Source organism: Puma concolor, chromosome B4 (assembly GCF_028749965.1).
Source record: "Puma concolor isolate L17-30 chromosome B4, mPumCon1.1.hap2, whole genome shotgun sequence".
Lineage (NCBI taxonomy): Eukaryota > Metazoa > Chordata > Mammalia > Carnivora > Felidae > Puma > Puma concolor.
This window is the reverse complement of record NC_141673.1, coordinates 82,737,751-82,753,625: the sequence shown is the minus strand read 5'-3', so window position 1 is coordinate 82,753,625 and position 15,875 is coordinate 82,737,751. Positions and strand designations below refer to the sequence as shown.

The 15,875-nt window shown below is 37.1% G+C and overlaps 1 protein-coding gene and 1 long non-coding RNA gene across 4 annotated transcripts in view; one reads left to right on the top strand and one right to left on the bottom strand.

Annotated features, from left to right (window-relative positions):
* Positions 1 to 205: 205 nt before the first annotated feature.
* On the top strand, positions 206 to 8,162 carry LOC147579256 (uncharacterized). The gene is made up of 2 exons (XR_015253712.1): positions 206 to 564; positions 5,306 to 8,162. It is a non-coding gene; the product is annotated as an uncharacterized LOC147579256 (long non-coding RNA).
* The window catches only part of INTS13 (integrator complex subunit 13), a 27,111-nt gene continuing 16,072 nt past the window's right edge, over positions 4,837 to 15,875 (bottom strand). For all 3 annotated transcript variants that reach the window (XM_086713789.1, XM_025930473.2, XM_086713790.1), the window contains 7 exons: positions 15,300 to 15,478; positions 14,026 to 14,196; positions 13,620 to 13,774; positions 13,050 to 13,280; positions 10,882 to 11,021; positions 5,968 to 6,103; positions 4,837 to 5,198 (listed from right to left, as the gene is read on the bottom strand). In XM_086713789.1, the coding sequence (XP_086569915.1) occupies positions 5,159 to 5,198; positions 5,968 to 6,103; positions 10,882 to 11,021; positions 13,050 to 13,280; positions 13,620 to 13,774; positions 14,026 to 14,196; positions 15,300 to 15,478 (1,052 nt within the window). In that variant the 3' untranslated portion in view covers positions 4,837 to 5,158. The remainder of the gene's footprint in view (positions 5,199 to 5,967; positions 6,104 to 10,881; positions 11,022 to 13,049; positions 13,281 to 13,619; positions 13,775 to 14,025; positions 14,197 to 15,299; positions 15,479 to 15,875) is intronic.

Below are 15,875 nucleotides of genomic sequence, written 5' to 3'. Positions count from 1 at the left end.
AAGCTTGCATGCCTTCTCTGGATCCTGCAATGCACCAGGCAGAGTGCTGTCAGCCTCTCTCATTTTTCCAGAAGTGGCTTGAAAGCTTGTTTGTGATCTCTCTTTGGCCTGCAGATTTGAGCCAACTTTTTGCATGTATTCACTCGCGATCTATAGAAAGCTACTGGCAGAGTAGTTCTAAATGCAGCCATAGAAATATCCCCCACCCACCATAGTAGAGCATAACAACAGTTCATATGTAGTATCTAAAAATGGAAATGGCAGGGGCGCCTGGGTGGCTCAATCAGTTAAGCGTCTGACTTTTGATGTCAGCTCAGGTCATGATCTTGCAACTCATGAGTCTGAGCCCTACATCAGGCTCCTCGCTGACAGCACAGAGCCTGTTTGGGATTCTCTCTCTCCCCTTCTCGAGGAGTCAAGATGGCAGAACAGCATGGAAGTTTTTTGTGTGTCTTGCATCCATGAAATACAGCCAGACCATCACTAAACCATCCTATACACCTAGAAAACTGATTGGAGAATTAACACAACAATCTGCACAACCTGAACCACAGAATTCAGCAGGTATGCAGCACAGAGAGGTGAACTTGGGGAGTAAGAGGCTGCAGCAGACAGGGACCCACTTTTGCAAGCAGAGAGAGGATGGAGACTGGGGAGGGTGGTAGAATAAGGGAAAAGCACCCCTCCCCAAAAGCAGCTGGAGAGAAAGTGGAATATTGGAAACAGCTGCAGGAACTAAACTAACAAGGGAGAAAGGAGAAAGGAGAGGGTTTAAATTCCATTAAGACTGTAAACAAGGGGAGCGCAAAGGCTGCAACTCCACAGCTCGATACCTGGCGGTGCTCTGGTGGAAAGGGCGAATCCCCAGGAACAGAGTGGGGTCCAGGAGGTTCTCGGGCCACACTGGGGAAAGCGGTTCCACTGCTGGAAGGCCATTTGGTAGAGACTGTTGAAGCCACCTGGTCCCAGTAGACCCCAGAAAACGGCCACATTCACTGGTACTGGAACAAGGTCGTTAAGGGTGAAGCCAGGTGCCAGATGTGTGTTGTGATTTTCCATAATCCCTGAAATGCTGCTGCTACACTATCTTGAGAATTTTTTCTGGGGCAGGCTGGCACATGGCCACGGTCTCAGGCACCGGCAGCAGCAGGGTCCAGCAAGCGTTCCTGGGTGCAGCCAACATTTGGCCATTGTTCATTCGGCCATTGGTCGGTAAAACCCTCCCACAGAGGGGAAGAACAGGTCAAAGCCGCAGTCCTTCAGAAGTAAGGGGATGGGGAAAACAGCCACATTTGAGACAAAACTCAGGAGAGAGGTACTGCCTGGGGCCTGGTCACACACAGTGAAAAAGCAGGGAGTGGACGAAAGCTGAAGACAGAGGACAGGTGCATGATTTTTGATCAGGGAGAACAGAGTTCCGATACTAGAGACTGGGTGGCTGGGTGACGCCATTTTCACTGCTCCCGAGCATGCACATACGCACCTATGAGTGACACAACAATCCACCTCAGTAGGCTAGCGGCGCCATCTAGTGGAGAGCGGAGATGTTACACTGAGCCCCGCCCAACTGGGCCAACCTCGCTCTTCAAGAACACAAGTCTCACTGCCTACTTAGTTTATGGACTATAAAGTGCTTCATAGTCTAACTTCTAGGGGAAAACAAAGTAATTTCAGTCCTATTTCAATCTATTAGCAGGTCCATCTATTCAATTTTCTTTTTTTTTTCTTTTTCACTTTTTCTTGAAAACAGAAAATTCATTTTTATTTTCAATTTTTATTAAAAATATTTTAATATTTTTACTATGGTTTTACTTTTGTGTAAATTTTTTCAAATTCTATTTTACTTCCATCATTTTATTTTAGTCTACTTCAGCGTATTCACTTTTTCAAATTTTCAAACGATTTCCTTTTTTTTTTTCATTTCTTTTTCTTGAATGCAGAAAGACTTCATTTTTACTTTAAATTTCTATTACAAACATTTTTAATTTTTTTCTATATTCTTTACTTTTGTGTAAATTTTTCCAAATTCTGTTTTACTCCCATCATCTTAGTCTACTTCAGTGTATTCATTTTTTCAAACTCTCAAATGATTCCCCCCCACCCTTTTTTTCTCTAATCTGTCAAACCACTTCCAAAACCCAGAACAAAACACACGTAGGTTCTAGCATCATTTATTCGATTTGTGTGTTTAATTTTTAAATTTTAATATTTTAAATTTAATTTTAATTTTTCTACCTCATTCCTTTTATCCCTTCAAAATGACAAAACAAAGGAATTCACCCCAAAAGAAAGAGCACAAAGAAATGACAGCCAGGGATTTAACCAACACAGATACAAGCAAGATTTCTGAACCAGAATTTAGAATCACGGTAATAAGAATACTAGCTGGGGTCGAAAGTAGATTAAAATCCCTTTCTGCAGAGAAAAAAGAAGTAAAAACTAGTCAGAATGATATAAAAAATGCTATAACTGGGCTGAAATCACGGATGGATGCCGCAGTGGCAAGGATGGATGAGGCACAGAATCAGTGATATATAGGACAAACTTATAGAGAATAATGAAACAGAAAAACAGAGGGAGATTAAGGCAAAAGAGCATGATTTAAGAATTAGAGAAATCAGTGACTCATTAAAAAGGAACAACATCAGAATCACAGGGGTCCCAGAAGAGGAAGAGAGAGAAATAGAAGTAGAAGGGTTATGTGAGCAAATCATAGTGGAAAACTTTCCTAACCTGGGGAAAGACACAGACATCAAAATCCAGGAAGCACAGAGAACTCCCATTAGATTCAACAAAAACCGACCATCAACAAGGCATATCATAGTCAAATTCACAAAATACTCAGGCAAGGAGAGAATCATGAAAGCAGCAAGGGAAAAAAAGTCCCTAACCTGCAAGGGAAGACAGATCAGGTTAGCAGCAGACCTATCCACAGAAACTTGGCAGGCCAAAAAGGAGTGGCAGGATATATTCAATGTGCTGAATCAGAAAAATATGCAGCCAAGAAATCTTTATCCAGCAAGTCTGTCATTCAAAATAGGAGAGATAAAAAGTTTCCCAGACAAACAAAAATTAAAGGAGTTTGTGACCACTAAACCAGCCCTGCAAGAAATTTTAAGGGGGACTCTCTGAGGGGAGAAAAGATAGAAAGGACCAGAGAACACCACCAGAAACTCCAACTCTACAAGCATCATAATGGCAATAAATTCATATCTTTCAGTACTCACTCTAAATGTCAATGGACTCAATGCTCCAATCTCTCTCTCCCTTGATTGTAGTCTCTCAAAATAAATAAAAATTTAAAAAAAAAAAAAAAAAGAGACTGCAATATAGATAAGACTGTCAACAGGTAGCATGGCCTTTGCACATTGGAAAGGGAGAAGCATAAATTGAGAGTAAAAAAGGATCCCAGTCTTTGAGGGTACATTGTGAAGACTTTAGGATCAAGAAATAAACCAGGGGGGCACCTGGGTGGCTCAGTCAGTTAAGCGTCTGACTTTTGCTCAGGTCATGATCTCACGGCTCATGAGTTCAAGCCCCCTGTTGGGCTCTGTGCTGACAGCTCAGAACCTGGAGCCTGCTTTGGATTCTGTGTCTCCATCTCTCTTGGCCCCTCCCCCACTCATGATCTATCTCTGTCTCTCTCTCTCAAAAATAAACAAACATTAAAAAATTTCTTTGTGGGGCACCTGGGTGGCTCAGTCAGTTAAGCATCTAACTTCAGCTTGGATCATGATCTCACAGTTCACAGGTTTGAGCCCAGTGTCAGGCTCTGTGCTGACAGCTCAGAGCCTGGAGCCTGCTTTAGATTCTGTGTGTGTGTCTCTCTCTGCTCCTCCCCCACTCATGCTCTCTCTCAAAAATAAATAATAAACATTTAAAAATTAAAAAAAGAAAGAAAGAAAGAAAGAAACCAGGGTCCCCAAGTGGGCACAAGTTGAAATCTGGGTATCAAGAATAAAACACAAAAGATCAGAACCCAAACAGAATGTATTCAGGATTGGGTTTACAGCTCCTTAAATCTTTGAGGTGCTAACCAGGCCTGGTCATGCTTGTGTAGGATTTGTGTTAAGTGTGTATTTACACACAATGGTAAGGATAAAAACAGCTCGAGTCTAGAGGAGAGGACCTATGGAAGGGCTGAGACCAAGACAGTAGTTGACAAAAGAGAGCGATATAAATTTCACTGCCTTGACAAGGGAGCCCACCTAACCCTTGTTTAAACACCAGTCATTTTAACAGAAAATACTGACCTGTAGGTTTAAATAAAGCTTTCTCCGTCCTCTACTCAACACTCAGGGGAAAATGACAAGCCTAGAAGTAGCATTTAACACTGGAATAACAGGTTTCTTGTAGCATGTTATAAGCCTCCAGGTGAAGAAGCACAAGGAGACTCACCAAACATATGCCATATAACCATGACACTTCTGAGATGTAAGGAGACCAAGATGCTATTCAGGGGTAAACACCAATAACCCAGTAACTTTCCTTTCTTCTAAGTCTATGAAGTAATCTTTATGCTTCTCTTTCAATACGAAAAGCCAATGGACAGTACACTTTTTAGCAGAAAAAAAATGCAACATTATTTAAATGGGTAAATATAAATTTATACCAACTACCTAAAAGTTCTGCCTTTAAATGGTCAATGCATACACAAAATAATTTAAAATATAAAATAAAAACAACATTGTTTTTTGGGAAAGCACTGTATATGTTGCAAACTAATAGGAAATAGTTTATGTTAAACATTGCAAATCTCACCTAAATCCTGATAATTTTAATTTCTAAAAATCGTTAGTCATTAAATCAACTCTTTTCTAAAAGAATACTCCAATATTTTACATTTCAGAAATTTTAATAGTTTTTATTTGGCAAAGAGAAGCCTAAGAATTTTTTAAAAAACATTTCCAGAGGGAACATTGTTTACCATAAAATAAATTTGTGTGATTTGGGAGGACAAATTTCAAATGTATATTTTTGATATATGTGCCAATTTTACAATTAATACAAAAAAGATAAAGTCAGTTGAAATATTTTAAAAATGTAAAAACCAGTCCAGGCAACTATAACTATACAATCTTGCTGTAAAAGTACTTATATCAAATTCTGCCCAAAATATGTATGCAATATAGTAAATTTTAGTTCCTCAAGTCATTCTTCACTGCCGGCTGGCTTTGCCATTTTCTGTTGTCTCCATTCTGAAAAACAGAAGAGAAAAATGAGTTGCTAAAATAAAACATTTCAATAATTGCCCATATTTTTTCTCCAACTTTCACACAAAATTAAACTGTTTATATATTCACAGGACAAAAGAACATCCGTCCTTTAGAAAAGGACTACAGTTAGGATTCTTCTGCTACTCTTACGTTCCTGGTTCCACAGACGGATGCACACTGAAGCTTAGAGGAAGTAAGTCCCCTTCCCAAGGTTTCATTTCAAAGGCTACTTTTTTCATGATACCTCTTCAAACTTAAAGCTAAGGAAAAAAACCTCTACCATTTAGTCAAAAATTTACTTCCTTTTCCCCTTTTCTAGTAAAGAAACTCCTTTACCAATACATTTTCAAGAGGTCTTCCAAAAAGGATATTAAAATAATCAGACTTGAGACTTGTTCAATTAAAGTCAATATTCCTAACACTGTATTACTTAACAGGAACGTTTTTCTCCCCCATTATTTTATACAGGTTCAGTGTTGTATATCAAGTGTTCCCCAATTTTCCCTCTATGATGCTTACTGAGCAATGAAATGCTCTAAGGAATATATATTTTCAAGGTTGTGATCAACGTAATCAAGTCTTTTATAAGTACCAAGAACCGAAGGAAGTAGATTTTTTCTCTTTAGAGGTAACACATATCAACTCATTACATTAGTAGTAAAAAATTACTGAACACGATAAACAAGCAACGTTTATTACTTTTAACTTAAAGCAATTCACAAAACCAATTTCTACAATAAATAATACAAACCCATTTTCCTCTTTAAGATGTTGATACAATTCAGCTCTGTTATTAACAGAGTTCAAACGTCCAGCAAACTCCTGATGTTTTCTGGAATTGGCAGTATTGATTCTATTACTCCACAGGGATAATAAGGACACTGGACCTGGTGTTACAGTGTGAAAGAAGAGGAAAAAGGTGTAATAATTCATTACCTCAAAATTTACAAATTAAAAAAAAAATGTATTTGAGAGAGAGAGAGAGAGAGAGACAAAGCGTGAGCAGGGGAGGGGCAGAGAGAGAGGGAAACAGAAGGTCTGCAGTGGGCTCTGAACTGTCAGCACAGAGCCCGATGTGGGGCTTGAATCCATGAACCATGAGATCATGACCTGAGCCGAAGTCAGATGCTTAACTGACTGAGCCGCTCAGGCGGCCCCCAAATTTACAAATTAAAAAATTTTACCTTTAATTTACCATCGCTAATTTTATATCATTAAAGCAATATAATCTTTTCCTTATTCTAAATGTTTAGGGGTCCCCAAGACCAGCTACTAGTTTGGTGATTTGCTGGAAGGATTCAATTAACTAAGCCAAGTTATAGTCACAACCAAGAATCACTGCAGCAACACAATAAGGATACACAGCCAGATCAGTAAGAGCAAAAGATACACTAAGCAAAGGGCAAAAGAATCCACTTGCAGGCTTTCCATGCTCTCTCCCTAGAGTGAGGGGTAACCCCAAGTGCATACTCCCTCCAGCAGCAAACATGCAGCCATGGATATACAATATTTCTTCCAGGAAAGCCCATTTGAGACTCAGAGTCCTGGGTTTTTATTAAGAACTGGTCACAAATGCATCCTCTGCCAAACTACAATTACCAAAATTCCATACTCCTAGGCGGAAAGTAAGTGTTCACCTCAGATATAAGACAAAATAACTTCATCATTTAGGGAATGTTTTAAAAGCCAAGTTGTCAGATGCCAAACAAGGGCCAAACTTGCAAGCAGGCTTTGTTAAAGATAACAGCTTCAAGCTTGCTATGTTATCTCTTCAGCACAGTATGAAAAGAGAAAGCACTGGCACAGCTAAAACAATTTTGAAAAGTAGAAAAAAGAAGACTTACTACCTCATTTTAAGATTCTGCTTATAGTGATCATGACAGTATTGTATTGGCAAAACAACAGATACATAGATCAATGGAACATTAAAAAAACAAAAACGGGTGCCTGGGTGGCTCAGTCAGTTAAGCATCTGACTTCAGCTCAGGTTATGATCTCACAGTTCATGAGTTCAAGCCCCGCGTCGGGCTCTGTGCTGACAGCTCAGAGCCTGGTCCCTGCTTCAGATTCTGTGTCTCCCTCTATCTCTGCCCCTCCTCCTCCTCTCTCTCTCTCTTAAAAATAAATAAAATTAAAACAATTAAAGCAAAAACAGAAATAGACTTCCACATATCAAATTAATTGATTTCTGATAAAGATACAAAGGCAATTCAATGAAGAAAAAACAGTCTTGTCAACAAATGCTGCCAGAACAATTGGGACACTGCATACACAAAAAAAAGGGAACACTGACTCATATCTTCTACCATATGGAAAAAATAAAAAAATGAACTCAAAATGGTTCATGGCCTAAATGTAAAATCTAAGTACAGAACTTATAAAAGAATATGTAGGAAAAAACTTCTGTGAGTTTGGGCAATGCAAAGATTTCTTATAGATAACACCAAAAGTACAACCACAAAAAAAGTTTTGATATACTGGACCTCATCGAAATTAGAAACTTCTGTTCTGCAAGTCACTGTTAGAAACACAAACCAGACTGGGAGAAAACATTTGCAAACCACATATCCAACAAAGCATTTATATCCAGAAAAAATAAAGAATTCTCAAAATCTAAGAAAAAAACTCTTAAACAGTCCAATTTAGATGTAACTACAATACCTGAATGAACCTTCTAGTAGAAAAATATATACAGATGGAAAATAAGCAAATGAAAAAAAGCTTACCATCATCAGTCATGAGGGAAACAGAAATTAAACCCACACTGAAAAACTACTTTATACCTGTCAGAGAAGAAAAAAATCCAGCAAGTACTGTTGGGGATACAGAACCACCAGAACTCTCACTAATTTCTGGTGCACAATGATCAGCCAGTTTGGAAAAATGAGATTCTAATAAAGCTAGTCACATACAATGGAATAAAAAAAACTATTGACAAACACACAACACAGATGAATCGCAAATGCATTATGCTTTATCAAATAAGTCCACCTCAAAAGGCAGCATACTTTAAGATTTCACTTTAAATGGCATTCTGAAAAAGGCAAGATCATAGGAAGGAAAACACATCAACCATTATGAGGGATTGGGGACAAGGGAAGTATAGGGTACTTACAAAGGAGCAGTACTAGAGAATCTCTGGGGGTGACAGAACGGTTTTATACCGTGACTGTGGTGCAAATGATATACAACTATATACACTGTCTAAATTCACAGAATTGCACAACAAAAAAAGTTAAAATTACTGCATATACATTTTCCAAAACTGAATGAACAAAAATACTTTTTCTCACTATAAAACTAATACATGTTCATTAGTTAAAATTTAGACAACATATAAAGGAGAAAATAAAATCATCCATAATACCACTGCTCTAACACCTATTCAATGGCAATCTATATCAATAAAACTACACTTCGGTTTTTCTGCTATTGCATTGTACAAAAAGCTGAACAGATTTTCATCCAATCCAGAAAGCATGTTTGGAATAGCCCAACCTTATATGTATCAGGCACAAAATTCACTTTGGACAGTCCTGGGAAGTCATTTTCCGAAACAGATGAAACTGAAGTATATAATAAAAGGCCTGTATAAGCTGCTGCTCAAAAGAGACATGGTTTCTGTTTGAAACCAAGTTGCTTTTCATCTGCGCCACTCTATATAGTGTTTCCAGTGTGTGAAGCATCAGGGATCTATTTAATTTAAAGTGACAAGCAAGTGTATGTGTGGATATGAACTTTTTTTTTTTAAACAAAGTGGAGATAATGGTATATATGGTTTTGTAGCCTGTTTTTTTTTTTTCTTTACCTCATTCATTCATTTATTCATTCAACAAATAATAATTGAACTTCTACTATGGGCCAGGACTGCATTGAGTGGTAGTGATATTAAGAGTAAATTTTTAAAAATCCCAGCATTGAGGCACTTGGCTAGCTTTGTTGGTAGAGCATGAGCTTTTTTTTTTTTTTTGAGAGAGAGATCGTGAGCAGGGGAGGGGCAGACTGAGAGGTAGACACAGAATCCGAAGCAGGCTCCAGGCTCTGAGCTGTCAGCACAGATCCTGACGCAGGGCTCAAACCTATGAACCACGAGATTGTGACCTGAACCAAAGTCAGAAGCTCAACTGACTGAGGCCACCCAGGTACCCCAGTAGAGCATGAGACTTTTGAGCTCGGGGTCATAACTTCAAACTCCAGGCTGGATATGGAGCCTACTTAAAAAATAAAAAGCCCATCCTTTAAAATGTTCCCAATTAGTAGCTGAGGCAAGATGTCAATAAGCAATGTCAATGCAGGACTCTAAGTGCTACTCAGTGTAATCCTGGGGTGCAATGGAAGCACCTAACTTAATTGTGAACAGAGATCAAGGAAGTCCTTCCTGAAAAAAGACTTGCTTAAGCTGAAATCTGAATGATACACATTAGCAAGAGGGAACAGTGGGCATTTGTAGCAATAATTATTCTTGGGCTATATAAATTCTGCCCTATGGACATACCATCATTTAGTTATTTTCTTCCTAACAGTGTTTTGGTTGCTTGCAACTTTTTGCCACTAATAAATAATTTTTGGAGTTCTATTTTACAAGCAACATTAATGCATTGTTTAGATTAAACCTAAATTTCTCATCCTAATCAACAGTGGCATATTTTGGCCTATGAAAAATAGAACAATTTATCAAGACATTTATTTACTTTCCAGGAACCCTGGCAAATGCTTGAAAGCAAATATGATAAGATCGCTCTTATCTCTGGCTCCAAAGAAATCAGTGAAAGGAGAATATTTTACATGTATCACTATATATATAGCGTGTGTATATATATACACATACATACATACACACACATACACACACTGTCTCTCTCTCTCTCTCTCTCTCTCTCCCCCCCCCCCCACCTCCAGAAGGAGTATATAAAAACAAACAAGGCTTCTCTCTAGGATGAAATGCCAATAAGTGCAATATGGCCAGCCCCTGGGTCTTATTGCTTAGGAGAGGCATAGTGGCAAGAAACCAAACAATCCTTTTATCTATTTGCCATTTATCCTAAAAGGCCTAAATCTAGTTTATCTTCAAGACAACTAAAGCCTACAATGATTTCAGGAGCTCCCAAACCCAATTCACAGCTCTGCTACCCAAAATTCCTTCAAGAAGAAATGAAGCATTTCAGTCTATAAATAAGAGATAAAATGAAATGAAAACATTATGAGGTTTTTTTTACAGTGAAAGTATTATTTATAATACCTTTACTGAAACTCACTGACACCACTTTATAGATGGGTAATGTAAGAGCTTTCCTTAAGTTCAGTAAGCAGTTTAGGGAAAAGAAATCTGTCTTCATTAAACCCAGCACACTTAGTATAGAGTCAGGAACATAAATGAATTCAAGTTTACAGAATTAAAATTTCTTAAAACACAGACTTTGTAGTGAAAGTGCTTATTTTCCACAGGCTTCATTAATGAAGGTATGACACTACTTTTTCATTAATGTCAAGAAATAAATTCACTGCCTGCATTTTCCAAGGCTGTAAACAGAACCTCCTCAACAACATCCAGGAACAGTTAGTAGCTCTTCCTCATATAGGCAACAACATTAAATGACACCGCAGAAAACAGAACTAAACTGGAAAACTGTTTACAAACACAGCTACCCCCATAGCTCTACCCTACCTTTTGATTTTTCTACTGGTGGAGCTTCATCCATCTCCACAAGGGGCTTTTTGTTTGGAGGTTCTGGGGAATCGGGTGAATCTTTAATGATCTCAGCTTCAGCCAACTCTTCTTTTCCACGTTCCAAGATTCCTTTTAATCTGTTAGAGGGACACACAATAAAATCTAAAGTTTAAATTTTACTGGTTTTATTATTTTTTATGTTTTTTTAATTTTTTAATGTTTATTCATTTTTTTAAGAGACAAGAGAGAGAGCGCAAGCAGGGGAGGGACAAGAGAGAGAGGGAGACACAGAATCTGAAGCAGGCTCCAGGCTCTGAACTGTCAGCACAGAACCCGATGCAGGGCTCAAACTCACGAACCATGAGATCATGACCTGAGCTGAAGTCGGATATTTAACCAACTGAGCCACCCAGACAGACGCTCCATAGTTTAAATTTTTAGAACTCTAAACAGCTCAATAATTAGACTTTGTATATTGCTTTTAGTAAAAGATAGCTGCTCTCACAAAGTAAACCCAGAAACTAATGAAAATACAAATCTCAACCTAAAATCAGGTAAGAGAACTGACTGAATTAAACACAGATTTCCCTTTTCCTTCATCATCATAATTTAATAATTCAGTAATATAGTTGGCTGTAAAATATGAAAAAATGGGAGAAAATTTAGGAAGTTAAAATTAAAGAGGTCAGAAATGTGATCTTTGGAAGAAATGTCAGTTTTAATTTTTACAAATATGGACAAAATACTCTTTCAAATTACAAATAAGATTAAAAAATGTACTATTTGTGCCCTAATTTATGTGCTGTGGAAATGTATTTACATTCCACAAATTAAGAACTTAACTCCAAGCTCATTTTGAGTTTCATCAGAGAACAGAAAGGGGTGCCTGGGTGGCGCAGTCGGTTAAGCGTCCGACTTCAGCCGGGTCACGATCTCGTGGTCCGTGAGTTCGAGCCCCGCATCAGGCTCTGGGCTGATGGCTCAGAGCCTGGAGCCTGTTTCCGATTCTGTGTCTCCCTCTCTCTCTGCCCCTCCCCCGTTCATGCTCTGTCTCTCTCTGTCCCAAAAATATATAAACGTTGAAAAAAAAAAATTAAAAAAAAAAAAAAAAGAGAGAGAACAGAAACCCTTTCAACATATATAAAGATTGGTGGTGTCTGAAAGAGAATATTTCCCCCCACTCTTCTTAAAGTGAGCTGATTCTGTTTCAGAAGTTCAGTAGCCCTAAGAAAGAAATGAACTTCTACTTTCAAAGAGAATAAAATGTTCTACTTATTTTTGGATGAAATGATAGGATTTCTAGAATTAGCTTCAAAATATTCCCATGTGGGAGGCATAGTGGTGGTGCTGGTGAGGTGAGTGGTTGTGGACAGATATGAAATGGGATCTGCCATGAACTGTTAAAAATAAATGAGTAGCTATTTGTTCTGTTACTGTATATGTTTGAAATTTTCCACAGTAAACTGTTTTGTTTCTAAGGACCTTACTAACATTGCCATTATAATATTTACCTGGTTTTTTGCTGATTACTGGCAAAGAGGTAGAAGACAAAGCCAGCTGAAATGTTATGATTCTTTCATTTCGAAGACTTTCCTACTTTTTATGATATAACCGTACAAATCACAAAGGAAAGAGTGTATTACTGAGGAAGGGTTTCAGAAGTAAGACTATGTTCTTCCTCTGTGCTCCCAAGGATATCCTGTGCCTATTTTTATAGCAGCTCTTCCACCCTTTGCTGTAACCCATGACCTACATGCCTGTCTCTATCACAACCACTGTACGTTCTTCCAGGGCAAGAATCTAATACCAAATGCCTGACACATCACAGGCACTCAGTATTTATTGAACAAATGAAACCATGTCTTTGATATTCATAATGCATAAAGCAAATACTGATATCAAATATAGTATGTTATGGTTTGCAGAAGTTCGTTAAAAAATTCAACACTACCTTTGCCCCTAAGAGCAAAAAAACAAAAAACAAACAAAAAATCCCTGTAATTCTTAAGCCCAGGATATTTCAGATTTTAAGAATGAAAAATTATAGTTAGATAATGAAACAAATACACATTAAGTGAACTACTATTACATGAATGTTTGAATGTGCTACATGCAGCATGTGATGTGCCAAAAGGCACCACGGTCCTACATTATCAACAAGTCACCTCTCCGAATCTTGCCAAGATTTCTCCTGTTCATAATCTTTCACTGCTTTCTCTGATTTGTCCTCTTTGTCCTCTCTCTTTCTTCCTCGTTTCTTTCGTTCTTCTTCTTCTGGGGGTTTGCTTCTACATGCCATCAGACATTCCAATACTCTTTGATGTTTCTCTGAGTTGTTGATATGAGCTCTGACAAGGGTTTCTAACTCATTCCACATGATACGGTACTGTTCATCTCTGAAGTAAAGATTGGAAATGACGTTTTTAGAAATACTCTTTAAATAATATTGAAGTATCACTTGCTACTGGTAAAATAAAGTAAAAGGAATCATTAAACACAGACTCTTTCTTCTTAGTGGTGTAATTCTAAGTTATAATGTATCTGATTCTGCTATTTTAGATTTTATATCATTTCATCTCAATCATATACATATGAACACTTATGTATACACACACACACACATATATATATATATACCTTCAATTATATAAATTACAATATGAAATAAGTTAGCTTAAAAAACAGTCTGCATCAAGTAAATGTGATATATAGAGAAAGCAAGGGAAAAAAGCTACCTTTTAGGCCCTTTTCCTCTCGTACCAACTGTGGAAATAGGTAGAGGATCATTTTTTCTTTCCATATCAACTAAGTTGTATATTGTTTTTTGACAGTTTAACACATCTTCTTCTGTCAAAGATTCTTTCACAATAACACTGGCTAATGGAACTACCTGTTAGAATTTTTTTAAGAAATAAGAAGAAAATCTGTCTTGAAAAACAAATATCAAAGCATCTAGGGAGAACTTCAATTGATTTTAAACATCACCATAGTGAGATAACCTATATTCATCATTTCAATTTTCTATTACTAATTCTTTAACTGTAGCAAACTCATATATTTCATTCTTTGCTTGAGAAATGATTATCTGTAAAAAACATATAACTAATCAAAAAGAAAGGTTGAAAACTATTTAATACTTACCGCTTGCATGTTAAAAATGGTGGTTTGTGAAATAATCATAGGCCAGTAACGGGTGTGTTTTTCTAACTGATCTTTTGCTCGTTCCAAAGGGATCTCAAGACTTCCATCGATTTTATATCTGGGGTCTAGAAAAGGAGTTAATCTGTTTTCCCTCATAAATTCACCAAAATCCTAATGATAACCAAATAAAATAAAATTAGAAACTATTTTCTTATGTTTCAGTATGGATTACATGTAATAGTCTGTTGCCCTGATGCCTTCTCTCCTGTGATACGCAACAAAGTATTTTCTCTAACATTTCCCTTACTAATTCTCCCCATCTTTCTGAACATGAAGTCTATCAGCCTTTATTACAATGGAGATGGAAGAAAGGCTCAAACATCAATGCATTCATGGTTCTTTCTACTTTTTAAAAACCAAGAACACTCATTTTTCTTCACTTCTATAATTTAACTCTTTTATATCATCTACAGATAAAGGAAGGAGTTAATCATCTTAGAATACCAATGCTTATTTAAAAATTACCTTGACATAACATCAAAATGTTAACAGTGGTTATCTATGAATGATGGAATTATAGGTAATTTACAGCTATTGTATTTGATTAAAAAAAGATACCTATATTCTCTAAATTTTCTGCAAAGAATACTTATTTTCTCCTTATTAAAAAAGATATAAAAATAATAAAGAAAAGCCTAATCAAAAATAATTACCTATAGTCTATAACACTTCTGTGATTTACCAAGTACATTCCTATATATGAATCACATTTAATTTCCACCACCACCTCAAAGTAGACAACCATAAAGTACTAAATATATAAAAGAGGAGGGGAACTGAAAAATTAAAATGAGAATAAGATTTCTACCCAAAATAGACACAATTTCTTTGTATATATCTTTAAATAACAAAAATTTAGTGTTATTTCAAAATAGCAATCCAAACATTGAACTGTTTTTATTTGCCATTAAGTTACTACAAGGTAAACTTCCACCTGAAATATTCAAGTCAATTTCCATTCTTTCCTATAATTCCAGGTGTCAATGCTACCCATATACTTCTCGATATACACTGAATACATAATGAAGACCACATAGTGATAAATAGTTCTTTTGAGCAAGTATTGCCGGAAAGTCACCTAATTAAAATAGTAAGTCATGAACTTCTCCAAACCCCATTTTGTCACAGAGCTTAGCATGTAATAAGCATTTAATAAATATTTGCTGAATGGTGGCAGGCTCAAAACATAAAATTTGTAAGTATTAGAATCTTACTGTGATCCGGTAGTCTGTAACTCTGCCTCCACATCCCTCACTAATTGAAGGTGGATCTTCTAGAATGGATCGAGAACTGCTAAGGACATGCAAAAAAATCTCTCCTCCATGGCTACTAAGCATATGACTAATGACTTTGGAACCTGACTTTCGTGGTTGCTCCAATAAAACAGAACGACCTGTCAAAAGCAAGATTACTCTATCAGTGATGAAGCTCATATAGGCTGTTATTTTTTTCCTCATTATTTATGTCTAGATTTTTCATTTTATTTATTAAACCTCATATTTTTTTTTTTTTTTTTTTTTTTTTAACGTTTATTTATTTTTGAGACAGAGAGAGACAAAGCCTGAATGGGGGAGGGTCAGAGAAAGGGAGACACAGAATCCGAAACAGGCTCCAGGCTCCGAGCTGTCAGCACAGAGCCCGACGCGGGGCTCGAACTCACGGACTGTGAAATCATGACCTGAGCCGAAGTCGGCCGCTTAACCGACTGAGCCACCCAGGCGCCCCTATTAAACCTCATATTTTAAGCAGCATAGCTAATTGAGTATATCTGCATTTCAAGTCCTAAAAGT